This window comes from Chelmon rostratus, chromosome 18 (genome assembly GCF_017976325.1).
Source record: "Chelmon rostratus isolate fCheRos1 chromosome 18, fCheRos1.pri, whole genome shotgun sequence".
NCBI classification, from domain to species: domain Eukaryota; kingdom Metazoa; phylum Chordata; class Actinopteri; order Chaetodontiformes; family Chaetodontidae; genus Chelmon; species Chelmon rostratus.
The window spans coordinates 11,406,716-11,433,617 of NC_055675.1; the positions used below are offsets into that span (position 1 = coordinate 11,406,716).

General features: G+C 45.1%; 2 protein-coding genes across 3 annotated transcripts; both read right to left on the reverse strand.

The window, feature by feature from the left end:
- Positions 1-182: 182 nt before the first annotated feature.
- gnpat2 (glyceronephosphate O-acyltransferase 2) lies at positions 183-8,842 on the reverse strand. Of its 2 annotated transcripts, none has more exons than XM_041959108.1 (16): positions 8,716-8,842; positions 7,911-8,111; positions 7,697-7,819; positions 6,864-6,993; positions 6,605-6,732; positions 6,420-6,495; positions 6,121-6,272; positions 5,771-5,901; positions 5,283-5,524; positions 3,783-4,040; positions 3,329-3,408; positions 2,941-3,081; positions 1,946-2,045; positions 1,750-1,843; positions 1,556-1,617; positions 183-922 (listed from the first exon to the last, which is right to left on the reverse strand). In XM_041959108.1, exons 1-16 carry the CDS (start codon positions 8,725-8,727, stop codon positions 870-872), a joined length of 1,983 nt encoding a protein of 660 aa, XP_041815042.1. In that variant the 5' UTR covers positions 8,728-8,842; the 3' UTR covers positions 183-869. The 2 variants fall into 2 exon arrangements, with proteins under 2 accessions (XP_041815042.1, XP_041815041.1); XM_041959107.1 differs by having other exon boundaries at positions 184-922; positions 7,643-7,819.
- Positions 8,843-9,659: 817 nt separating this feature from the next.
- LOC121621597 (phosphatidate phosphatase LPIN1-like) lies at positions 9,660-22,296 on the reverse strand. The gene is made up of 20 exons (XM_041958086.1): positions 22,133-22,296; positions 19,250-19,453; positions 19,006-19,101; positions 17,204-17,493; positions 15,770-15,871; positions 15,547-15,670; positions 15,092-15,431; positions 14,601-14,694; positions 14,340-14,524; positions 14,157-14,250; positions 13,930-13,999; positions 13,159-13,251; positions 13,018-13,079; positions 12,767-12,905; positions 12,509-12,657; positions 12,132-12,218; positions 11,846-11,998; positions 11,575-11,689; positions 11,269-11,372; positions 9,660-11,176 (listed from the first exon to the last, which is right to left on the reverse strand). The coding sequence occupies exons 2-20, from the start codon at positions 19,439-19,441 to the stop codon at positions 11,002-11,004; spliced, it is 2,664 nt and encodes an 887-aa protein (XP_041814020.1). The 5' UTR covers positions 19,442-19,453; positions 22,133-22,296; the 3' UTR covers positions 9,660-11,001.
- Positions 22,297-26,902: the final 4,606 nt, after the last annotated feature.

A 26,902-nucleotide genomic window follows, 5' to 3' on the forward strand; every position in this document is an offset into this window, starting at 1 on the left:
CACACCCGTTATTTGGCACATAAGAGGCCTTCTTCTATTTGCTGAGGGGTTACAGGTGCAGGCAGCCGACAGGAGGTTGAACTTTGACCTCTGGTTGTCACTCGCTGCTGTTGAGGGAATAGAACCAACAGATGTGATATTTACATGTGAGAAATTCAAGAATCTTTGGTGCATTTTGTTACATTTGTTTTACATTTATTGTAAAGAAGTTAAAATAAATGTCTCAAACACACAAAACGTCATATCTTTGATGGGTTATGATATTTGACACTGTAATGTTTTTGACATTTTTATTGGTATATTAATGTACAGACAATCAAGTGTCATGATTCAGTGTTTAGTATCCAATTGCACTTATTATACCAGCTTACAATTCTTCTATTGTTCATTAAACATGGCAACCTACAACTCATCTTCAGGACAATAACATACTAACACAGCGCAACTGATTAAAATACACTTCTAGTTCAGTATCTTAATCCACAGGCATCACTAGTGCATCAGTCATATATACGTCTTCCATCATCAGCTGGTTCTGATCATAGCAATCAAACAAAAATCAGCAATAACATCAACTTTGGATCACCACATCAGGCCTTTGCAGCTTTATCTTGTCAGATCTGTAAGGGACGAGAGCAAGTGCGCAAAGAGGGGGAGGCGGCGAACTTCCACGAGTGGAACGCTGCCAGGTTAAGTCTGGCCACTGGCGTCCAGGATAGAAAGTATTCCGTCTGAGCGCAGAATTAAGGCGCAGCAGTTTGACTGACGGCTGCATAACGGCGCAGGGGGAGGAAGAAGTGAGGAAGGGGTCACGCGGGGGTGAGCAGGACTGTGAGCTGATACTGAAGATGGACCTGTTCCAATGGAGACTAAAGTCTTGCGTCAGGTGTAGTCTGGAGCATCTGGGGAGGGATTTTCCCAGCTACAGTGAGAGAGGAGGAAAGGGGGGAAAAAAAATACCCCAGGATTTGTTGGTTGGTGCGGTAAACACAAGCAAGGGCAACAGCAAAATCTCAAACACATGGTGAGGGCATGTCAGTCAACGGAAGAGTGTTTTAAAGGCTGCAAGGTAACTAAAGCCCTACTCGCACAGGACCAGTATTACCTGGATTCCTCTAGTAATTTGTGATAATTGTGGAGGTTGTGTGTGATCTTAATCCCACCTGAATCTGCCATTACGTAAAAATTTCACACAAATTTTCTTTTTTTCATCTGTTTCCTGTTTTTAAAAAAACTGAACAAATGTTTAAAATGAGCAATGACAGACAACAAACGGTTGTCATATTCAAATACAGCCACAAAGCATTTGATACTTGATCTAAATGAGCTGCAAATGTGAATTCATGCTTGTGACACATGCAGAAAGTGTGCAAAACAATATTATTAATGTGGCAGCTGAAGAAACAATGCTCCACTGCAGAGCCATGACATCATATCTGAGGGACAATGTCAGTAAATTCAAGTACTAGTTCCATGCGAACAGGACTTTAGATCAATGTTTTCATCTGCAAAACCACAACGGACACAAAACTGCTTCATCTTCATCACTACTCACAGAGCATGTCCGCGATTCTCCCGACAACTGCTTTGTTCACTCTGTATTCGTTTTGCTCAGATCTGCGAGGAGTAAACAGACAGAGAAACCGAACAAGTGTACCTTTGGCATCAGGAACACATGCACCTCATCAACCACCACAGAAAATGAGCTTAAAAACAAACAGACTTTCAGGGGCCAATCTCGTTACTCACGGCCTCAACTTTGTCACCGCGTCCAGCCTCCGCAGAGCCGACAAAACGTTCTTCTGCATGTCGGACGAAAGGGCCTCATAGGTGTGAAGCTCGCCTGATGCACAGAGAAATAATGGCGGTGAAGGCTAACAAGAGCTTAACGAGGCTGGTGATGATTCTGGAGGCCAGAGGTCATTTCTACCAGCTTCTGCTTTACCTGAAAGGATGAGCTTCGTGGACAAGTTCCGCACCGCCGTCAGGAACTGCTTCTCAGAGAACACGTGAACCTCGTCTTCACACAGGTACCTGAACATCAACTGGACATGACAACACACCCGCTCAAACAAAAGAACACAAACTGCCGACATTTAAAATACAACATTGTAGTTGCAGGTAGATACAAAGTCGTGGATGGTCGTGTGGAAACTGCAAGACTTGACAGATGCAAAGTGCAATTCCAATTAGTAGATTTATGTTGCTGATTTCAGGATGTAAGAAATGTGAAACAAATCACTCCCAGACAGGAAACCCAACAAGCCAAACAGCATTTTTCAGTAGCAGAGGGAGTCTCTACTCATGTTCAGAACTCCACTAGACAGGCTGCTGCATTTACAGTACCTCAACATATACCAGATATAGATATGGATTTTAAAAATGTTGATTTCTTTGATTATAGCAGATTTATTAGATGTTCTGCAAAAGCTATTTAGATGGAACAGTCAACAACTGCTCATAAACCACACTGACTAAAGTCTAGAATGGCTGCATCACGCTGGCTCTATTTTCTCCATTATTGATGTGAGATTAGATAATTATTTCAAGCAAGCACATACAGCCGTGTAAAATAAAGCATTTCCAATTTACTGTCCACCGTGATGGTCTCTTTTCTGTTTCAACGCCTACTCCACCCTGCCAGGAACAACCTTCTGTTGGAGGAATACTGAATCATTTCGTTTTTGTTCATTCTCTCATTTTCGTTGAGCCAAAGCACTGAAATTGAAATATACTCAGCCTAAAAATAAAGACTGGAATCAGCCTAAAAATGAGTGAAAATTGTTCAACTGTAGACTTTAATCTACCACAAAACCCTAAAAACTGCGAAAACCCCCAAATTCCCACAGTAAATATCGAGGTTGTGGCCTCAGTGTCTCCAAATTCCACTTAAATAGAGTGCGAGGTTATCACGATCAGAAGAGGCAAAACTCAAAGGACCTGATAGGAGTCTACGAAGGGTTGAATGAGGGCCCACAGGAAGGATAACACCTCCGGCCCCGCGTCCGACACCGTCACTTCCTGCTGACTGAGGTGGACCGCTCCACATTTCTTCAGGAGGGAGCAGGCGTCCTCAAAGTCCTGATGGACAGACAGACATCAACAGGCAGATGAACACAGCATCACATGCTTGCAAATGCACGCTCATCCACCTGAAGCGGGACTCTGACTTCAGTTTGTCAGAAGCAGAGCCGCCGTCATGTTCAGCTCTTAACATTTAATTAGCGAGATTTCTCCCGCAGGTTTAACGGGACAATAATCCTCTTTATGATCTTTGTCCCGAGAGAGCGCTCGTGGAGAGCCGAGCCCCGAGTGACGCGGCTGTTACCTGAGACGACCTCCCGGGGATGAAGATGAATTCATTGGAGAGGACGTCCTGTAGGAAGCAGAAGAAGGTGAAGAGCTCGTCTGTGAACAGAACGGAGGGTCGCAATAAGGCAAGAGGACAATGGATTCTCCCGCTGCAGGTGAACGAGTAAAAAATGTACCTGACAGATATCACCATGAAGCTTCCCCAGCTGAGCACTTTCATTAAGATAATTATTTTTCCTGAAATGTTCCGTTAGATAAGCAAATTAGCACTAAGTAAAAATGTGCTGATCTGCATGTATAAACCCCTTAATATGAGTTTTGACACTTTTCACTAGTGTGAAAGAAGCTATGACATCCCGTCCTGGAAGCAAAATACTCCAAAATCTCCAAATTAAGAACAATGTGTTCATGTAGTGTCTCATTTTCACGGTCATGTATGTAGTTGAGGAAGACGTCGTGTGACCCCTCACCTCTCTGTGTGGCCCTTGTGACACGCATGGCCATTGCGAGCATGGCGGGACGCACGAAAACGTGCACGGACTGATTCCTGTAGGAAGCCAGCATCAGCGCGGCCGCTGCCGTCCTGGTCACGCCCTCCTCCGGGCCGATCGGATGCCTCCTGGCGGGCTCCTCCTCCTGGACCAGGTAGACGCGTCCCGCCTTGCGGTGAACCACGGCTCGATGAAGAGCCGCGGCGGATGACATCACGTCCGAGTCAGGGACTTGACCTGCGGAAAACAGGGCCCACAATATCGTTGCTGAAGCGGGAGCTTGGAGGTTAAGAGGGCTGCGCCAGCCTCAGGACAGTTTGTAACGCATTTGTAGGAGTGTGTGTTTGTTTATGTGCCCGCATGTGTTCGTCTGCACACACACACACACACACACACACACACACACACACGAGACCTGTGAAGTGAGACAGTTCAGTGGGGTCCTCTTAGGATAAGTTACTTAAAGTGCATTAATCCACTGAACATCTCCTAAGTGAATCTGAACGCGTGTGCCAACCCACATTCATCTAATCTGTCTGATCTACCTCAGACTGGAGCCCTCAGCGTCCTGAGGTGAGACGCTGCTAGAGCCGACCACTTAGCTACAAGTACCTTTACTCAAGTACTGTGCTTAAGTGCAAATTTGAGTTACTTGTACTATACTTGAGTATTTTCTTTATACTTCTACTCCACTACATTTACCTGCCAGCTTTAGTTAGTAGTTATTTCAAAATTAAGATTTTCACACACAAAACAAATAATTTAAATTATTATTATTAAAATAATTTAATTTATCTTTAATCATTTTGAGGTTTGGACTGTTGGTTGGACAATTCAAAGTGTTGTGGGGGTGTCACTTGGGGCTCTGGGTAATTGTGACAGCATTTCTCACCATTCTAAGAAATTCTATAAAACGAACAATCGATTAATGGAGGAATTTATCAGCGGATTAATCCATAATGAAAATTAACGTAGTTGCAGCCCTGTACAAAATAGGTTAAAATTAACTGTAGCTGAACCAACTACAACAGCAAAATCCTGCTTTTACACAAATGCATAAAAAATAATAACCTAATGATATAATAGTGTAACAGTGATGGGGGACATTCATCTGCACTGAGTATTTCTACTTTTAATATCTAAACTACATTTTCCTGATTATAGTTGCATACTTTTACTTAAGGTACATTTTCAGTGCATGAGTTCTTCTTGCAACGGATAATTTTTACAGTGTGGTATTAGTACTTTGACTTCCATAAATGATCTGAATATATCCTCCACCTGTCAGTTATTTTTCTGCAGACACTTGTAATGCAATGTGCAGGTGCCACCTAGTGGTCACTCACAGGAAAACCTCATCAAAAGCCCTTTGAAAGCAAAGCACGTATTCCAATCATGTGCTCAAGCTTGATGCAGCTGCTTTTGTACTCATTTTCATCAAAACTCAACGCAACACAATCAGTCCATCTTCTCACTCACCAGGCCAGTTCAACCGAGCCCCGAAGTCCAGCGCCAGCTTCCTGAGCCAGAGGGTTTTATCCGTGAGCTGATGCCACGGCAGGCCCTCCTCTGATAAGACTGCGGTTGGAGCCTGGAGCAACAGGCAGGCCATCAGAGACCAGGGGCTGATCAGAGAGCCCTCCTCTTGGATTCGTACCATCAGATGAGCCAGCCAGCTCACGCAGGCCTGGGCCTCTGCGGTGGGCTTCTGAGGAAGATCTCTGTGAGTGGACGTGAAGGCAAAGAAGAGGAGGGGGGTGAGGAGGAAGAATGGAGGAATACAGCCACACAGGCTATGTCACAGGGCTGCGTGCCCTTATTTGGAGGAATTATAATGACTTAAACAGGAGTTTACATTGTATTTGGGTTTGATTATTACTTCTGTAATCCTGCCCACAACCCTGTTTGAATTGGCTACATATGCAATATTAAATGATTAATATCCTGTACAGATTTTTTTTTCCTACCTTGGTATGAGGTTGTAGTGGCAGCGGTTTATCTTGCCCTGGCACAGCTGCCGGACTGACAGGGGACGGCCAAAGTTCAGATGCATGCTTCCGTAATCCTCCTGCAGCACTTTGGTAGCCTTCAGCAAGCCCTGCAGGGTAAGACAAAGCTGGGAGTGAAGCACGAGCCAGAAATAATCAGCTTTATTCATGCCTGAACCCTTCTGACCCGCACTAATGAGCTCCTGAGGTTTGACACAAAAACACACTGTTTGCACCAGATTTTGCACCTTTAACAAACAAAATATGACGTCGGCGAGGGTTCAGAGAAAGGCAGGGGCGAGAGAGGAGTAATGCGACCGTGAACGTACTGTGGTGCTTTCTTTGGGCTTGGGGACACCCAGTAACTCGTGGGCGAGCAGAGACTCCTCCAGCACTCGGTCGTAGCTGATGCTGATGGGAACCAACGTGATGTCATACACCTCCCCTTTAAAGTAGGGCTCCAGCACCATGTGCATCATACCTGCAGACACAAGCAGATGCTGAACAGTCCCGTCGAGCTTTCAAATGGCAACGCATGAACGCAACCGCCTTCCCCAGAAGTAAACTCCGGCGGACTCCAGCCAAGGGGTTTGAGGGCGAAGAAAAGACCGCCACACAGGACACTCACCTAACTTGGGCATCAAAGACTTCAGCGTGCGACTCCGCAGGCCTTCCACGTAAAACTCCACAGGAGCAAATCCTCTCTGCGGTAAACACATGAAACAGCTGGAAGCGCTCTTTGAGGGCGGTCACATGGCGAGCAGCCAAACACTGGAACGAGCCGAAGCCACGAAGGACATTGCTACGTCTTACCCTGACAATGGTTTTGACGTATTCTGACAGTACCGCCCAGTACAGCTTGTCAGAGCCAATGGCGCGTCGGATGAAGAAAGCTCCAGAGCGACGCAGGATCTCTCCGACCATCTTCATCCCTGCAAGAGCTTTACAGCAGAGGGCGGAGGTGGGGGGGATGAAGAGCGGGGGAGAGAGAAGTGAGCATCCAAGCAAGCAAAAGCAACAAGTCCTGAAAACTCGAGAATCATCGTTCGTTTTCATTCAAATAGATACTTGCGAATTCCAGCAGCAATGACGGGCAGGGGGATGTCATAGATGAACAGGACGTAGGAGATCGCCAGGAAGTCCACGTAACTCCTGTGGTTGGGCATCAGGATCACGGGAGACTCCTGAACGGCATGCTGGAGCTGCAAGGCGACAGACAAACGAATCAAATATTGTTTGATTTGTTCAGTTTCCGCAAGAAACAAGCAACACATTGTTTCATGAATTTAAACACACATTTAAATATGCTGAAACACGTCACCGTTCAGATCAGCTTCTCACCGTTTCACTGTCGGACAGACGCTTTGCTTTCCTGCTGAGCGTCGGATGAGAAGATCGACACCACTCTCATATCTGTGCGGTAAATATACAGCTACAGCCAGTTAGCTTAGCTTAGCACAAAGACTGGAAACAAGGGGAAACAGCTAGCCTGGCTCTGTTCAGAGGTAGCAAAAGGAAGGTCCAGTGACTTAACTTAGAGTCCTCTAGTAGGAGGAGCATCCTCTGTTGTGTCTTGTATGTTTGAATCCACCTTAGATCCTGGGAGACAGTGGATCCCAGACACCTGAAGGTTTCCACACATTTATTGGACTGAGAGTGGTGATAATCGTCTCATCTAACTCTCGGCCTAACAGTCAATATGTGTATTTCCAAAAAAGTTTAAAAAGTGTTTAAAAGTGAAGGTGGGTGCAGGTGGGGGTCGGGTTTGAGACGTCATAAGTAAACCATGATAAGATGAGTGGGGACGAGAACAACCTGCAGTAAATATTCTATATTTTGTAATGTCCTGACCCTGTTGAGTCCTTCCACGTTGACAAAGATGCTGCTGAACAGCCTCTTGAACACCTTGGTGAGCGTGTAGGCCATCAGCCGGATAAACCCCAGCTGCAGGTTCTGAGACATTTCCTCCAGAATCCCGCGAGCCTCCTCTCTCACCTCCTCCGCCGACGAGCCCGTCTCCGCGGCGATCTGAGGAGCAATGCAGGAAAAATGAAATGCCTCTGGCGCCACGCTGACGGAGGCGAGAATGTGAGACTTCCCTGCGACCGCGCCGTCCCACCTCCTTGGCCACGTAGCGTAGATACTGGGAGTCCAGCACGGCCTTGGTGAGGTCAGCCGTGGAGCAGGACAGGGCGCCTCTGTAGGGGTGGGGGGTGAAGGTCCGGAAGGCCAGGCCAAGATCCCTGCTGCGCCTCCTCTCCTCCAGTATATCCACAAACTCCTCGTCATCTTCCAGGCCTGCTCTGCCTGAATCCCTGTACTGGAGGAACACACACACACACACACACACACACACACACACACACACACACAGAACTTGACTTTTCAGTGAAGAAGACTTTTTTTAGATTGTGGGTTTTTTTGAGGAGCTTTTCTCCCTCTAAAATATCTTGCAACGTGTCTGAACAAGAGCTTTGAACACTCCATGAAGGTCTTTATCAACAGGAACAACACATCGTCTCATTATCAGCAGATTGAGTTGTACTACGACCCTCTGATGCTGGCCGGTGACGACCTATTAGGCAACATTAAAGTTTGTAAGTAGGCCAAAGTTTCTGCGCCCGTCGAGCAGCTGCGTGTGTGTGTGCGTGTGTGTGTGTGCGCGCACAGCTTGCAGCCGAACAGCGGCCTCACTGAACACAACAACAGCAAACACATCCACCCATCCATCCATCCATCCGCGTTGTGCTCCTTCAGGCTCGCTGTCAGCACCTGCACACACTTCATCATTTACGACCCCTGTTAACTTTTACCGCGCACACGAGCTCGTCCGCCGCGCGGGAGCGGAGCGACGAAGCGGACTGAGAGGTAGCGGCAGGTGCCGCGGACGCAAACGAACGAGCATGTTTCGGGAAGTTTCTTACCGTGTCCGGCATTGTGTCTTGGGGACTCGCTCGACCCTCGCAGGCGGCAGTCCTCGCAGACTTTCGTTTTCCGCACTTCGATGCAGCCTGCGTGGAGAACGGCTATCTCGGGCTCAGGCCAATGGTGTCGCCGGGTTTAGGAACCTCCTCCCGCGGCGCTTTGCTCTCCAGTAACCCCCGCAGCTCTGCGCATCCTGGACTGCGCCGCGAAGTGAAACAGCGCAGTGTCTGACACACAACTCCTGTACTTTGGTACAAAGTTAAGGTACTTCTACTTTAATCGACTATTTCCGTTTAATGCAACTTTCCACTCCTGCAGCGCTACATCTCTGAGGCAGATATTGTTCTGTTTACTCCACTACATTCGCCTGACAGCTTTAGTTACTAGATATTTTTCAGATTACAAATTTGTCCTCTTGTCTTCCGGTCTAGTGAGAACCAGGTATCTCCAAATTTGGTGTTTTTTTTTTTTTCATTTTGCAGGATTTCGTGTCCCTTTATGTTCCTACTTCTTATACCACATGAATGGTGGCTCTGACAGGAGAGCAATATTACAAACACATGATGATCTTACAGAATATGATGCATTCCTGGAGATTAAACTATCCAGCAGTATATGAAGTAGTTAAAATTAGCTCAACCTTGACAGGAGTAAAATGCAACATACACATGAATGCAGCAGTAATATTAATCTAAATGATAGTAAAATGCTGACAGGGAGCATTTTACTGCACAGTGAGTACTTCTACTTTTCATACTTTAAGCACATTTTCTTATAATACTTACATGCATTTAGTTAAGTAAGGTTTTGAATGCAGGATTATTTTCACAGTGTTGTATTAGTACTTTTACTTTAGTAAAGGAGCTGATTACTTCTTCCACCACTGTATTTAGGTGAATGTAATTAAGGAGTCAATGGTCACACACTCACTGATGTACCAAGGCATTTTTATTGAATATGATTACACCAATTTTTAACAGTGAACTGGTCAAAAGGAGTGGAGGGAGTAAATGAACAAATTATTGATCATGTTGTTCACAGTTAAGGCAAAGATAACACACTTCCAGGCTATTTCAGCTCTTTCATGGAAAGAATAATAACAGTATTAAAGCATTGTATATACACACGCATCCTCTTTCATAAACCTACTCACACCCGCTGTGGTGAATGATACTGTCAGGTGATTATACCTGATAGCAGCTCCGGCTCATATACTGTCCATCTGTGGGATTATAAAACATACAGATTGTCTTGGATTGATCAGGATTTTCAGAGTTTTGCTTTAGGTGATATTACAGGGAATGGCAGTAACGCTACAGTAAAAGAACCAAAGGTGTGTATGTTAACACACAAGTGTAAGCTACAAACAGTATATCAGTCAGAATCTAATCAGATGAATAAATAAAAAATACTTTATGGCATTTATGAAAATAGGCATAACTCATGGAGAGTGGAACAGTCACGTGATGAACTGCATTAAAAGACATTTCATGAAGGGGCGATAGAAATGACGCTCCTATCACAACACATACACACTGTGATTTAAATAGAAAAATATAAACGATTTAGCAATTTGCCGCAATTACTCTTTGTTGTTATTGTGCTTTCTGTTCTCATCAGCGACAATTATTATTTTAAACTTTACAACGTATCTTCTCAGGATTCCTGTCCTCAACACATTTTAATATCGAGCTCCATAGACATTCATTCATTGTGCTCTGCAATACATTTCAATGTACCATAGAACTAATACTGACTTCAAACAGAATAATAGATAACAAACACATGCTTCGCTATAAGGAACGTTAGTCTGCATGTTTATATCTGTGTTTCCATGCCGCCGGAGGATCTGTAACAGTCACGACTGAAAAAGTTCAGAGTAAGAAAATAAATTCTACATTATTTGGCACAAGTTGAAGTAACTTGCTCTCCGATGTCTGCACAGTATGGTTGTGTTCTGTGTGATGCAGATGCCACGAGTTCAGTATGAAATGCCTAGAAAGTCGAGCTACTGAAATACTGTCACTCAAAAATAATAATGTGTGCTAAGCTGCCTGAATAAATTACTATAACTTCTCATATACATACATCTAGTCAGAAGGCTACAGACATCATCTTTTCATAAAAGTGCGCTTACATCTATCTTGTGCATTATGTCCACCAAAGTGCTCCATCTTCAGAAATCTACAAATTCACATCACACACAAAGACTGCTACATCTCAAGCACGCCATCAGTCAGTCGGCGCTCTGCCTGCTAGGACGCTGCTTCGCAGGCCAAAGGTAGTCAGCTGCCAAGGCTGGGAGTCTGTGGGGGTGTAGTTCCATGATGCTCCACCTGAGGGAGCTGCTGCCTCCAGTAGGTGAAGTGGCTGAAGGTGTCTGAGCACGGGAAGTCCGAGGAGGAAGCACGCATCTTGAGAGGGAATACGTGGTCCACCACCTCCCCCAGACGTACATAACTGAAGAGAAGAGAGGAGGAGACGACAGTCAGGCACGAGCAAACGAAACCTTTTCTCTGAAGTCGTTACAGTGAACTGGACGCAGGACTTACGATGAGATGTTGGTCTTGGCATGCTCCTGCACTAGCTCGCCTTTAGGGTTCACTGTGAAAATCCTGTTCAGTGGCACTCCTACTTCTTTATAAGAATAAACATCCTGCAAATATAAATGAGAATTAAATTGAGTGTTAGAAATGTTGTACATTTGAATTTAACTTTGCAAAAATAATAATAACAATAAAATGTCTTGAATTTTGACCTGAAAAACTCCTGAGAAACAACCTTTAAATGATCTAATGTGTTTGATGAATGCATAGATTCAAACAGCGTCAGTTGTACTGTATAGAACACATGTGTACCGTTGGTCTGTTGCCAAACGCTGCATAGAACGGCTGTTTGTTGGGGTAGAAGAGGTTCTTGATATCGTTGAGACACTCCACCTTGAATTTCTCTGGTTTCTTCTCAATGACCTCCCTATCAAACACACACGCACACACGCACGAATGCGCACACACACGCACAGAGAGACGAGAATGCTCAAGTCACAATGTCTCCTGCATTTTCCTGCACATTTACATTACTATAGAGTCCAAATTTGGACAAATATGTGTGTTTGTGTGTTTGAGAGACCTGTGCAGAGCTGAAAAGAGGCTGCTCGGGCTGAGAAGGACGGGGCCCATAGGAAGCATGGTGCCCCTCTCATTGACCCAGTGGAGGTAACCTCTGGTCATGTCAGCCATACCGATAGCTCGCGCCGAGCAGTACAGGAACTTGTAGCCATTTCTGAAGAAGCAAGAATAAGCATTCAGTATTTATTAAAAAGGATCAATGAGCTTCTTTTTGTTGTAAAATTTGTGCCTGATTTTCAAACGATCTGCGTTTAATGCTGACTGTGCGTTAATAAGTGAGTGCTTACTGGCTGACTTTGTGGTAAAGGTGTGCGATGCCCTGGTGGGTCCAGTCTTTCCCCAGTGTGGGCAGGATGTGACCCAACGTGTCTGACCTGGAGACAAACACACGTATGTGATGCTGAGTACAGGATTTTCCACAATATTAAAAAAACAAAAAAAGTGCTGACCACCCACTGACTCTAACATTTAGTTAAAGGTTAAATGTTAGCATGCGGGAAGCTGCGTATTTGATCTAAACTGCCACATAATCAACAGTGAGCAAATGAAACTGGTGTGTGTGAACACGTGAAACTGCTCTGTATCAATTTCCACACCAAACTGAGTTCAGCTATGTCGTAAAGACAGATGGAAACATATGTTTGTATCCACATGCATCACACACCTGGTGATAGTTCCATCTATGTCTGAGATAATTATCTTGTCGTCCCAGTTCCAGAGGTAGATGGTGCCCTGACAGCGACAGGTTCCTTGGTACTGAGTGGTCACGCTGAACACAACATCGTTAGGACCATCCTGCAGCTGGAGAGACAGCTGTGTGTGTGACGGAGAGAGGGGGAAATAATATATCAGTGTATAAAGGATGGCTATTAATAACTAAAAAATGTCAAATTTTGCAGCGTACACAAAGCGAACTCCTCACCAGCTGCTCTGACGTGAGTCGGAGTGTCTTCTTATAAGACACGCCTCCTGGTGTGAACCCAGGCTCTGATTGGACGGTGGGAGAGCCCTGCTTGGCTGCCCTGTGGTCTTCATCGCTTGAGGATGACTCTTCTTTATGTCTGGCATTGGACAGATTAACAGAGTTTTAAAGGATGGTCAGTCCTGTCAGTTAGCATGTTTAGCCCCTCGCTAACCTCGAGGACATTTTCTGAACATTTTGAGGTTCCTCACCTGCTTGTCATTTTCCCAGCCTGCTCAGCAGAGCCACAGGCCCCGAGCTCTGAGACCGAATCCTGCAAGTGGAGAGGAACTATGTTGATTTACTTTACTCATTCATTCACTTCACAATGTTATGTACACAGGCAAAATTACCGATTTGGTGCTGCTGTTCCTGCCTCTCCAGGAGAACCACCACCTCCCTCCTTTCTTGGGCATTTTCTCCTTCATGATGTTCTCCACTGCAACCTGGAGCAGAGCACACACACACACACACACACACCCAAACAACCACAACACAACACAACACGGTAAAAACACGCTTAACAAAACTGAAGCCAAACCAGACCATAAATCAACAAACAGTAACACGGAAACAACAACGTGTCTGCGGTTGGAATGGAGAAATTAAAGCATGTACGGGCAGGCGGAGGGCAAAGAATGAGGAAGGCGGAGAAAGTGAAAACTCATAAGATGAGAAAACGAGATAGCGGTTTGAAAAGAGAGTTGTCTGTGACATACAGAGCTGTAGCCCAGCACACCAGTCAGACAACAGAGGAGGAAATCTAAGGCTGAGTGAATATAACTGAGGCAAGAAGACTAACGGATGGATGGTTGGATGGATGCACAGATGGAGAAGGTGGAAGTGATGAAATAAGAGGGAGGGGAACAGAAGGGAAGACAAAGTTTAACTTGAGTGTCTGTTTGATGCTGCAATAACAGAACATTAGGCTGTAAGTTTATAGATCGCACATGAAGTAATATGCAATGCAATGAATGTAAGACGGGTAGGAGTAGGAGGCGTGTAGGGATGCAAAATACAGGATGCAGTACCAGTTTTGGACAAAAGGGGGGAGTGGTGTTCATGTAACACAGCCACCCTACAGCTTGAGTCATTAGTATCTGTGCTGTGTATCAATTTCTTACCTTTGGCAGTGGTTTCTGAAAGGCTTGCATAGCTAGCATAAGTGGAGCCGCAGTGCTCCAATTATAGTATCTGAGGGAGAAAACAACATATAGTTTTATCAGTTCCATAACCAGACAAATGTTGCATAACTTCTTAATGAGCCCAAACATAGTGTGGATTATAAGATGCTGTTGGAGTTTGTTTAAACACAAACACATTTTTACTCCAGCAAGTGTGAATGTCTTACTTGGAACCAATTTTCACGACTAAGTTGGGGTCGTCGATGATGGAGGGGTTTTCTGCAAACTGCTGGTAAGAGATGATCTTCTCGTGGAACTGCTCTGTAAGGACACACACACACATTTCATGTTCCCTCTGTCCCACGGTTTTCTATCACTGTGCTCCTGCTGCAGCGGTGTGAGAGTCTAACCTTTGGTGATCTCCCTGTTGTCAGTGAGGCCTCCACACAAAGAGATGGTGATGGACGGGAAGTCAGCCATGGTGTCGCAGTAGCTGTCCACTCCGCTGTCTCCTCCAGAGCTGACCGACTGTGGGGACAGACTGGTGGCGTGGAGGCCCGGGTCTGAGATGCTCCTCACTGCTGCGCCACCGTCGCTGCAGAGGAGAGGAGCCTGTTAGAAAGGTGCGCGCTAAACCTGCAAAACTGCATGCAGGTTACGACTCCACATACCTCTTAGGGAAATAAAGGGCCGCCACTTCAGGCTCGAGCTCCGTTATGTCATCCAGGTAAATTCCATCAGAACCAAGGTGGCGGCTTCTCTTGTCTGCAACAGAGCGACAAGCTGTCAGCTTCTTTGTATTTGCTTCCCTCTTGCGTTTATCCACAAGGAAGTCATTTGAAGGCTTGGTTTTGACTTGACAGCTTAAAATCATCTGTGACTAAGTGAATATGGTGGCTCTCTATAGACGGCTGTGTAGTGAGCAGATGAAGAGAAAGACTTCGGTCTCCTGCCTGTGTTCATGTTTCTGTTATATGACATGTATCTGTTGTTCTGTTATATTTACAAAGACCTTCCAAATGTATTTTCTTGATGTGATTTTAACACCACAAACCAAATGTCAGAGAACTACAACTGATCAGTAGATTAAATAATGGCTGTATGTGTAAGGAGTCCCAGAGTAATGATTTGTTTTATTGTGTTGCTGAGTGTTAAGTGTTACCTTTTCTCTTGGATGGAGAGTCGGTCTTGCCCTGCGGACGAGGCATCGTCTCCTCCATGTCAGACATCGTACGAGCTGCAGCACCTCCAGCCGGCCTCATCTCTGCACTTACTGTCTGCGGCTCCATCCTCGCGGGTTCTGACTCCATCCCGACCGAGATGACCGTTTCCTCGGCGGTCTCCTCCGTCATGAGCAGCCTGAGTGCTGATATTTCAGAGCAGGGTCCGCACTGCTCTGAGGATGTCTCGTGAGTTATCACGCGGAAGTGTGTGCTTTCAGACACGGGGATGGACACTGGGTAGACTGGTGGAGGGTCGGATTTCACTGGGAGGAAGGACGGCTAGAAAAGCAAGCAAGAGGAGGAAATATATAAAAAACACAGAAAACAGACCAAAAACAACTACATACAGAGCTGTTCTCTCTGCATATGCATGCACAGTGCATGTTTTGGTTACCGTGGCAGCCTGTGGCAGCTCTCCCCACGCCCAGTGCATGGCCGGATTCTGACTGTCTGCCTCTGACGGCTTGGTCATTAGCTCAGAGTCGCTCTTTGGAGAGTTGGGACGAGAGTTTCCAGGGCTAAGAGAGGAATAGAGGATAAACAACAATTTTGGCTGTTACGGCTGTTTCTTCTGAATAATAACATGTAGGTCTTCATCATATGAGTGAGTGAAGCACCTCTGAATCGGGCTCCACTCTCCATCTGAGCGAGTGTAGATGCCAGTCTGTTTGAAAGAGCCGCCGGTCGTCTCGTCTCTTAAGACGTCCCGAGCTGTGGTCCTGAAACACACATGGATGCTGTGTATCATACAGCTTATTAAGAGTACAATTCAAGCACTTTAAATCAAAACTTTCCAGACTCTTAAAGCTTAAATTGTTACTGTAAATTCAGATGCCAGGAGACAACAACAGACATATGGTTATGTAGATTGTGGGGATGGGGATCAAGCATTTTTTTTGTCAAATTCAAGCACATTCCTAACTGTTAAAATTCAGCATTTTCCAAGCCTACAAGCCTTTGTACAAACTTTGTGTATCATATAATTGGATATCATTAATCTGTCTTTTTTTATAATGTCACATATTTTTTACTTTGTAATGGTCTGTAATTTATGTGTCACTTTTTACCCATTTCCCTTTCAACACCCGCAGGGTTATGCCTGTCGGACTCTGCCTGCACTCAAAACATAACATGTCCCGAAGCTACAGTCCCATCCCAACGTTAGCACAGTCACGTTCCCCCAAAACATGAGATTTATGGTTATATTTTAGATAACTGGAAGAAATTCTGTTATCAGATTAAATTGTAATTATGCCTGCGTTGGTCATCATATTGCTAATAGATTGTTTCTTCTAATAACGAAGCATAATAAGTTGTTTACACTACGTCTACAACCACCTTGGTTATTACAGGCCACTGACTGTCCTCACTTTACTTGAATGGAGTAACCATCCTGGTGTTGTTTTACAGTAGCGTACAGTAGAGATGAGCCAGAATTTGTATGTGACGTATCCCCCACTCACACGCAGAGATTAAAATAAATCTGTCATGTGGCGGCTGCATTCATGATATGTGGAGGGACACGGCTCCTATAGCTGCATGCCTGAAATGCTACTGAGAGCGAATGCTGCAGAGGCCATGTTACACGTCAGCCGCGGCGTACGTGCTTAACAAAGACACTCAGCCAGGACGTTTCCTCTTTTCACATGTAAAACTTCTTCTTTTCTGTCCAGTCACACAGCTGAAGCAGTGATTTCCACACGGTCTTGTCAGTGTACATGCACCACAGCTGGGGGCCTCTCCTCTACAGGGGCTGATCTGTTTATTCTCGCCTGACAAGACTCCAGTTCCATTACAGCTGCTCTCACAGCTCGTTTCAGTGATGTATTACATTTTTTATCTCGCTGCCCCGCCGCCCAGCCCTTTTTCCCCTCCCTTACTTCGTCACGTGTAACGCTTTTCCTGTTCGCTCGCAGCTCACATGTATTTCTTTTCCACTCCACTACTATTATCTAAAATCTTTCTTTTCTGCTTTCTTTATTCCCCCTTTATTCCATTTCCTCCTTTGTTCCTTTTTTCCTTCACTCTTTCCACGTTTGCTTGTTTCTCACCTGTTGCTCTCCATCTCTGTCCCTTCATCCGAGCTGATGTCTATGGTGAACATGTCGTCGTCCTCGGAGTAGTCCCCGCTCTCCTCCCTCCTCACGCTGTCTGCCCGAGCCTTCCTCCTCCTCTTCCTCCTCTTCTTCATCAACACGCCGCCAGCCTCTCCTACGCTGCCCGTGGAGCCCAGGGTCTGTATGGGGGGCCCGGAGCTCTTCTTCCCCATCAGGGAAGAGCTCATCAGAAGGGCTCCGTCTGACAGGATCGGAGAGGTGGCCAGGTAGGAGGGAACCACTTCCTGTTGTGACGAGAAACAGAAGTGAAACAATGAATGAAATCTTTGAAATTCACACGGATGTGGCCTGTGTGAAAGGAGAGAGGTGGTTTCTCAAGAACACATGTAAGAAGGTAAAACGTAATTTATAAAACCAGGGTCACCAGCTTCAAGTAAATCTGCATTATTTTTTTTTTAATCCTGCAAAATTTGACTCAGATTAAGTGTTGAGTTCATCTAAATGCAACACAAAGGACCATGTGTGCTGCTGTATGTGTAAAATATGACTCTACTGTTAGTGTTTTGCACAATTTTGGTCTGAGGCAATTGTGTGCAATCGCCGCCAAACAGTTTGCAGACGCTTTTTTCTGTGAGGAGGCCCTGTGCCAGCGAAACAAAACAGAAAATCCAAAAAAGAAACTGTTCTTCAGTTCTGTGAAAAGAGGCGGTTCTACCTCCTTCTAGGAAACGATCAGCCTTTCCAGGAGGATCTCCTGCTGTCGACGCAAGGGAGCATACAGTAAATGTGTGTGTGTGTGCAGACATATGGAAAAAGAGAGACACAGGGAGGAAAAACTGGGGTTGTAATTATATGATATGTGGTCTGACAATGCTCCCTCACGTTTTTGCTTCCATGTGCCAGAAAAATGGTTCAGTCCTCCTCCCCTCTTCGCCCTTCCAGGACTGGGAATCTGACACCACTCTGGGGGAAAATAAATCACCCACTTCCCTTGCTGGGCCCTCAGTAGTTCACCGCTTGTTTATGCCTTACTGCTGCGTGCATCCTCGTGCGCATACAATAGCGAAGAAGCTTTTTATAATGACGCGACTTGGCTCTTTCGACCTCAAACTCAAAATCTTGGAATACCAAATGAAAACACTTGATGTTGATAAAGTCGGCTGAGAAAACAAACAACTGAGGAACAGCTGCTTTTTTCAGAGTTTTCCATGAATTCTAAGCTGAGTTTTGAATGGTGGTTCTTGTGGGCTTCATAAGTACAGCCAGTGTTGGAAAGAAGAGGGTATTTCAGACTTTTAAAGTCCTATTTAAATTGTCATTTAACCATTTTTCTGTAACAGTTAAACCAAATTCATTAATACACATGTCTTGCTTTAACAGCCATAAGTATATTTCTTTGCCATGAAACTCCAGTCCTGGTTTATCCTCAGTCATTAGGCCGCAGCATTTAATGTAGGTCAGAGAACCTGAGGTCGTAAATACTGCATTCAGGACCCGCTGATGAACAGAGGAATGCTTCTCAGCCAAAAAGGAAAGGAAGAAATTCCTGGCCGCTGTGCCAAATCTGCACACAGCGTGACCTTTTCGAAACTGCTATGACTGTGTGTATGGAAGAAGATAGTTTGAGTAATGCTTCTCCGTTGTAAACGGAGGGGGGGGAGGCTGCACAATGATGTCTGTTTTCATTTGAATCTTGCTTTTACTTGAATCAAAGCGCGCCATTTAACAGATGTTGCATTCCATTTAGAATTACCACAAACACCACAGTCTGGAGGCCCTCACAGAGCTGCACATACCTGATCGTTTTCTGTTTCTTGCACAAAGAACGCTTCTCCATTGTCCCCAAGCTTCATGTGCAGATCCACTGCTTCTCCATTGATCTCCATGTCCACCTGGAGGGCAGAAGAAAGGGGCAAAAGAGGGGAATGGATGGAAACCTGATTTAGCCTCAATCATAAAGCGTCTCAAAGATAACAATTCTCTCAATACGAAACTTTTTCCTTTGACTAAAAGCCTTTTTTTGTTTTTTCGTCTCCTTACCACTTTCTCTCGGGACCGGAGGACGCCCATCTTGCCGAAGCGAACATGGAAAGGCGAGCACTGCAGGGATCCATCGGGCTGTCTCACTACAATGACGTCAATGCAGCCAGAGAGGGTGGCGGGGTTGAGGCCTCGGTACAGCTCTTTGACCTGGACAAACACCTGGCCTGCCAACTGGCCCACGTAGTTCATGGTCTGGCGGGTCTGGTGGAGGGGACAGTAAAGGAGAGTGACGTAGACAAGGGAAGGACAGAAAAAAATACTTAGCATTGAAACAACATCCATACCAAAAGGTTCAAGTTTGATACTTAAATCGCCTGGTCGTGATCACTAAGCTCCACAAGACTGGACGTAAGCATGCCTTCGACCTCAGGCACCCTTCAGAGGAGGAGGTGTTTATGAACCGACATCTGCTGTGTCATTCCTCAGCCTGTCAATCAAACCACTGATGACGTGTAACTGTCCTTCAGGGAAAGCTATTCTACTTTGTTCTGAAGTCAGCTTCTGAGCTGCACTATGCCTGGTATGGCAAAGGAAAGAGGACATAGAGGCTGGTTCCTGTTCAGTACTCTTGTAATTTGTCCCTGGACAGTCTGCGGCCTACATACTGTAGAAAGAGCGCGTTGTCACTTTGACCTTCCCACCCTCTTCTCCCCATCCTGATAAATCTGCCAATCCTTCCCAGCTGTTTTCCATTCAGCGACCCCAGACAACAGAGGTCAAGGGACAAACTAGACCAGACTGTACTCAAGGAGTGAAGATGATGTCATATCCCCTCCATGGCAACTACTGGCTGAGCTAAAGTGAGCAGAACACCCAAGCAATGCTTTCAGAGACACATGAGAGGGACTCTGAATGTTGACAATGCAGACGTCTTTTAAAGGTAACAGAATGTATTAGAGCACTAGACTGTGAGTGACTGAATGCATGAGTCTGAGTATGCTGATTGTTCATCTTAGCATTGTTCCCTAACAGCTACAGATCTCTCAGTCAGTCATACCGTTTACACTCCAATGATTGTTTCAAACTCACTTTTGACATCAGCGACACACGAGCAAATCTCTGTCTTTTCAAAGCAGTTGGAAGGCGCTGAAAACCCATTTTCTCAATCAGCTTCTTATGAGTGATGCAAAGCCTGCAACCTCGATCCCAAAAAAGTTGGAGCGCTTACATAAAAACAGAATGCAGTAATTTCCAAACGATTTTACAAAGCGTTCCTGAGCCCATGAAGTAATCTCTTTATACAATCATGTGTTCACAGAGTTTTGAACCTCACTCCATCCTCACTTGTGAACGACTGAACCTTTCCAGGATGCTCCTTTCATACCCAATCATGATACTATCAATCAACCTGTTTACCTGTGGAATGTTTAAACCATGCTCACACACACACTTCCCCTTTGTTGTAACATTTAGCCCTGTTGCTCATTACATAAGTATGGCTCATACGTGACTTCCTTTTCATTTCATTTCATTCTGACACAAGCAAAGTTAACTGACCGAAAGCTTTCGGGGCAAACGTTTAAAAACATCTAAAAATGAACTTTTGTTCTGCCTGATATCCAATATATAGCACTCTTTATCATCATTTTGGTTGAGACATGGATTCAATTCAAACTTCTCAATTCTAGTGCTGATCCTATGTTAATGTGCCTGTCTCTGTCTGAAACCTCTCGATTAACCACATTTTCTCACAAGCTGTGACAGCTAAACTCTAAAATATGTGACATCATGCGGTTAGCTAAAAATCTCGGTCTCTCAGTAGCCTTTGGAGAGCAGTTTCTCTGCTGATGCCATATAATGTCTACATTACATAGATTTCTATGATGCAAATACCATAGGCCAAATGCGACAAATCCCATTTGCACAGCTTACAGGAGGAGGAGGAGGGTCTGACCTTGACTCGGTTGGCAAAGGGCCCCCAAAATGTTTACAGCAATAGAGATGATAGGTTTGGAACAATGCCAACGTATCCCACCCCCCCTTTCCCTTTGTACACGTGACCAGGAGAAGAGGCCCCACACAGCAGCGGATGAACCCGAAGAGTCATAACAATGTCTGAATCTTGAAATCCCTCTTACAGATGACCTCCACCACCTTTAATTATTCATTTCACTTTTCACTGAGGTGTTGAGTTACAGAGCTGCCAGACAACACAGCTGATTTTCTACAGGAAGGGCTTTTTGGTTCAAACACCGCTACACAATAAAGCCAAAAATAGATTCGCTTGTGTTACAGATGAGACAAAAAGAGGACGTCTAAACGTCTCAAAACGCTGACAGCACCGCTTGCAATTGCAAAGGAGCGGTGGATAAAAGCATACCCCTCATTTACTTTGAGGGATCCTCTTTTTAAATAAAGCCTGGTGATCAGCTGTGGTATGCTCACTGGTTTAATGGATTTACAAGCTGCAGTTATGAAGATTTCCTTGCAGGCTGGAATCTGGCTGAGCCACTCAGGAGACACTGTGTTGCAAGTGTAGACCGAGACTCTTTCATTTTTACTAAGTCTCCTTAGTCCCATATCATTACTACACAGATATAACCCATGTGCCTCCAAATATATACCCTCATCATGTAAGGGATGGAAAGCCTCAGCTGGTGGAATATGTAAGAGATGAATTATTAGTGTAATTAACCAATCACAATACAGTCAGCTACAGTTTCTCCAAACACACACACACATTTTAAAACCCAGCAGATGTAGATAAACAGCTGACTCATAACACCTTAGAAAATTTTACCTGTGACACATGTGTAATGACTTTAAGGACACAGACTGTAACAGATATGTACAACTGTGTGGAAAACACAGCCTTCATGGGACATATCATCAGGCAGGCAGGTGCAGTCAAACACACACACGTAAAAAACAGGCTCATACCTTTTAAAGACGCGTATGCCGACAGCCTTTACCAACACAAGGAGACTGGTGCTTCCTCAGCGGTGAATGACAGCACAACGACACATTACAGGAGCGACATTTCCGGATAAAGGTGACGTCTGGCTGTTTGAGAAAGCCCTGACTCGCTGTCATCGACCTGCAGCGTCAATAACACAGGCTATTTAAGTGAACGCGATACTCATCTGTCCTCGCGACTGCCTCTCTCGCGCTCTCTCTCTCTCTACCTCGAGGGGCCTGGTCAGCGGATGACATCATCGCAGCGAAAACCCGCCTGCTGACCAATCAGCGCACAGCTGCTGCGTTGCCAAACGCATCGCCTCAGCTGCCACAGTGGCAACGAAATAGCAGCTGCTTGCTTCTTTTATAGCGGACAAGAGTGGTGGCGGTTTTCTGGCTAATATTCGTTATTGTTTTACGTTAAGCGTCACTTAACACCACAAAATATACACTGCTTTTATTAGGTCGCATTAAACATTAAGTAGAGTACTCTAAAAGTGAGTGGAATGAGTGATTAATAGTTTAAAAACACTAAACTATAGATGTTTATGTGTTTCATGTGAAAACTGCACGCGACCAGTGGGTTAAATCTCATATTCTGGCTCGACTTGGCCCCGCTGTGATGTTTAAAGGGTCCTGAAGGAAACAGTGTGAAGCAGCGATGCTGTGACGGCGGGAAACACCGCGGCGACGTCAGCGTTTGTCTGAGGCAGTGAGGTGATCTTTCCGACCAATCACAGCCCAGCGTGACTGCACATGCCATGTTTGCAGTTTAACCTGAGACCATCAAGCGAAACTGTGTGTCTGGAGGATGTGGCTGACACTCAACATGAACCAAACCAACATGTGTAACATCTGTATAGTAGTAATTACAAACACAGATTACCAGATGATAACAGAGTCCTGATGTCGAAATAGATTTCCCTGCTTAGGCCCATACACTCTAATGAGTGTACTACTCTCTCTCTCTTTGTGTGTGTGTGTGTGTTTAGGTATATGTGTGTAAGTGGGAACACAGCCAACATTTTGACAGTAAAATATCTCCCTGTTCATGGAAGACCTCCCTCCACCAGCCCAAATATTTGATAGGCGATGGGCTACAACAGTATCACGTGCAGCTCTTCCACAACAGAAGCCAGTCCAGAGTGTGTGTATGTGTGTGTGTGTGTGTGTGTGTGCGCACGTGCACGGGCGGGAGCTAATTGTTTTTCTGCACTCTGCGGCAGACTTTCTGGGCTGAACCAGAAGAGGAAGAATGCACATCTTTGTCTGGGTTTTTCCCATCACAGTCTACCAGCCCTGCTGAGCTCACGCCGTCGTGCCAGATGGCACTGTTGTGAATTCAGTCAATGCAGTTAAAGATAAAACCGATCAGATAAAAGAAGACGTGCAAGCAGTGCATGTCACACTGTTCAATGTCAGAGCTCCTGTCTCATCTTGTGCTTGCTCTGACTGTGTGTGTGTGTGTGTGTTCTGTGGTTTACGACCTTACCGGCTGAGAATGTTTAGTTTCAGTACGTTTGCTTTCAGGGAACATTGCTTCGTCAAACTGTTGACCCTGCACCAACCTCAGCTAACACCAAGCTTTTCTATGAATAGACAGATTGGTGGAACTGTTGTTCCTTTTACTGCATAACCAGTTATGTAAAAAAGTACAATCACTTGGTTTCCAGTTATGTTCATCAGCCTCATTTAAACCGAGGCTTCCTCTGTGATGTATTAAATGTCCTCTTGACTTTTTCTCCGTCATGCTGAGCATTTTTGCCTTATCGCAAATTGAAAATATAAGTACTTGCAAAATATTTGCGAGAAAGCTCTTCTCCCCTACAGTTCAGTTTCAAGCCACTGCAAGTGATAATTTGCACTTTTGAGAATGTGCCACGTGGATCTCCGCGTTTTCATCACGTTTGCTGCATTGTACTAAACTAAACAGCTCAGAGAAAGATTTTAGCCCCGCAACCCTAGCTTCATTTGCATTTACTAGAAAAAGCAGGAGTAAATGTCTCCACCCTGATAACAAAGCAAATACAGTAATAATCCTGTCCTAACTAGGCGTGACACATAATATTATGTCTCATCAGTAGTCAGTCCATACTGGCACTGCAACGCATCACACAGCTGCCTTAATGTCTTAAAGTTCATAATGTCACTGTCACTGGATTCTGCAACGATACATGAGCCACTCAGCTGCCCGGAGACACGTTTCTAAGAACGAGATGCTTTGCCAGGAAGAGCTGAACTCAGCCGATGTACTCTGGACACCAATAAGCACATGATAGCATTTTCATTTTTAACATGTATGGTCAGTATCAGGCTACAACAAACAAGTTGACATGTGGCCATCTCACTAAGCCACTCAGCAGCAGTTATCAACAGAGTAATAACACAAGCAGTTTTTTTTATTTGCTTGCGTTGTCAAAAGGCCTTAAAGTTGTTTCTATCATGTGGATTCACACAGAATTGCAGTGGGCCTAATTTGGCACCTGTAGGTTGACTGTATCTAGCGTTGCACCCAAAATTCACCCTCTCTGCTTGGCTGGTGGGGTCTCACACTCAGTTCAGCCAATTGCATCTTTGGAGGTGTTCGTAGCTGTGACCTGATTGCTTCCTGTACACCAACCACATTGAAGTAGGGCAACAGTTTGTTTACCCTACATTCATAGGCCTGCCAAAAATAGTAATGTGAGCTATAAGGATGTTATTCTAAATCTGGGAGGGAGAGAAAAAAAATCTGCGTCTTTGCACAAACACACTGTCAAACTCACATTTTTTTTAATAACCAGGGCTTCTCATTCATCGCCTATTTCCAGGTTAAAATGTTTGCACCACAAACACGACAAAGTCCTCACAAATCCTCTCAAACCACAGAAAACATGTGCAAGTGCTAGTCATTCTGTTTAGATGTCATTTCAGTTGACTCAGCAAGGGCACGGTGCTTTAACAGACTCATTGCATAATCTTTTCTTCACACTTGGTTGATGTCGAGGCCTCTGATTGGCTCAGGCTATGCTGGCCTGAGAGTCATGAGACCTGACGGAAACATTAGCTGGAACTGGCAAAACTGTGATGCAGCGATTAAAATGAAAAACTCTTTGGCCTTAGTCAGCGAGAAACTAATGACTGTAAAAGGAGGAGAGAATGAGTCGGACATTCTTTTTGAACTCAAGATTTAACAACGGGGGTATTTGAACAGGAAATACAAGCATCCAGATGACGAATTCAGATGTGTAAACAAGTGCCATAGATATCTAATCCTAACTTTTACCTCACCCAGTGCGTCTGTGTTGCAAGCTGTCATTCTGTATGACACACGGTTGTTTTCTCCCAAGGTGGAATCCCTTCTTACCAAATAACCACATCTCAGAAAGCCACAGAAGCGGTGACAAGATCACCTGACCCATCAGGCTATCCCTCCACCCTGCTTCACCCACTGGCCCCACTTGTTACCCCCTCGCACTCCTTTTACTTCCTCCTCTCGATCCGAGCTGCAGTGGGAGCAGATCGTCTTACGGGGGGGGGATTATTGCCACGCACACCGCTGGTCTGTCTCTGCTGTCCAAAGAACCAGCCATGGGACATGTTACTTTAAAACATTTCCGAGATTTTGTTTAAGTTCAGATTTAATAAAAACTGAACATAATTTTGAATGATATTAAATTAAGCCTTTAGTCCTGCTCTGCTGTGATACAAATGTATCCCCACATGCTGTTTTTCCTGTGTGTGTATTCCTGCTATAAACTAGATGCACGTAAAAGCATCATCCTTCACCTTCTCTCCTTTACCTCCACTGATCGTGTTCATCGGCATATACTCTCTTTTACCCATAATTCATGCTTTGGGTTTTTTCTTCCACACATGCAGATGATTTATAAATCACTTTACCCAGCTCCAGGTGGTGTCAGTGGCATAGTGCTCAACAGCCTCATCTAACTCTTCATCATCCTCTGCTGATATCATGATTCCATAATGTGTTTGATCCCGGCTGCAGATCTCTGGTCTAAGAAGATGTGTGTGAATAAAGCTCCACAAGTTCGGGTCCAGTCTAGAAGTTGTGTCTTCACTCTGTGAGCATGTGTGTCTGACTGCCGGGTACGAGTAGACGGCGTCTTACTAAATTTACCTGGGCCCCCTGGTTAGAAACCTGAGACGGGCCCAGACTGGTCATCCTCCACCAGACCCTCTGACTTCTTTGGCATTTGGGTGGGGGTCACCTGCTGGGATTGTTTATCAGAATGTTGGGCTAAGTGGATTTTGTGACACGCAATCTCACACCAGTCAGACGACTAATCAACTCGGCACAGAGCTCCCCTGCCTAATGTGTGCCTGGCAGCTTTTTTCAGTGTGTAAATTTCTTTCATTAGTTAACACAGAGACTGTGACACCTGTCATTGCCGTTGACCCCATATCGACCACAGCAGTGCCGTCACTGATATTCAGACGGGAGCCAAACACCTGTCGCATGGGGTGAACTCCAAGTCTCAGTGACTCTTCCAGTGACCACTGTAATTAATATGACACTGGAGTCACAAATGATTTGAACCGGTGACCATATGTTTGATAAGTCAGCTGCTTGTAACCATGGCATGGCCCACTACACACGTTAAGCCTTTTCAATAAAAGACTACGCTGCCCTCCAGGGGTCAAAACGTGCAAATACACGTTGACTTAGAATTGAGGGCCTAGTTGCGTTCACTTGCTATATTCAAGCTCCGACTTCCAACTACATTCCTCGGTTGTGTAAAATTGTTACAC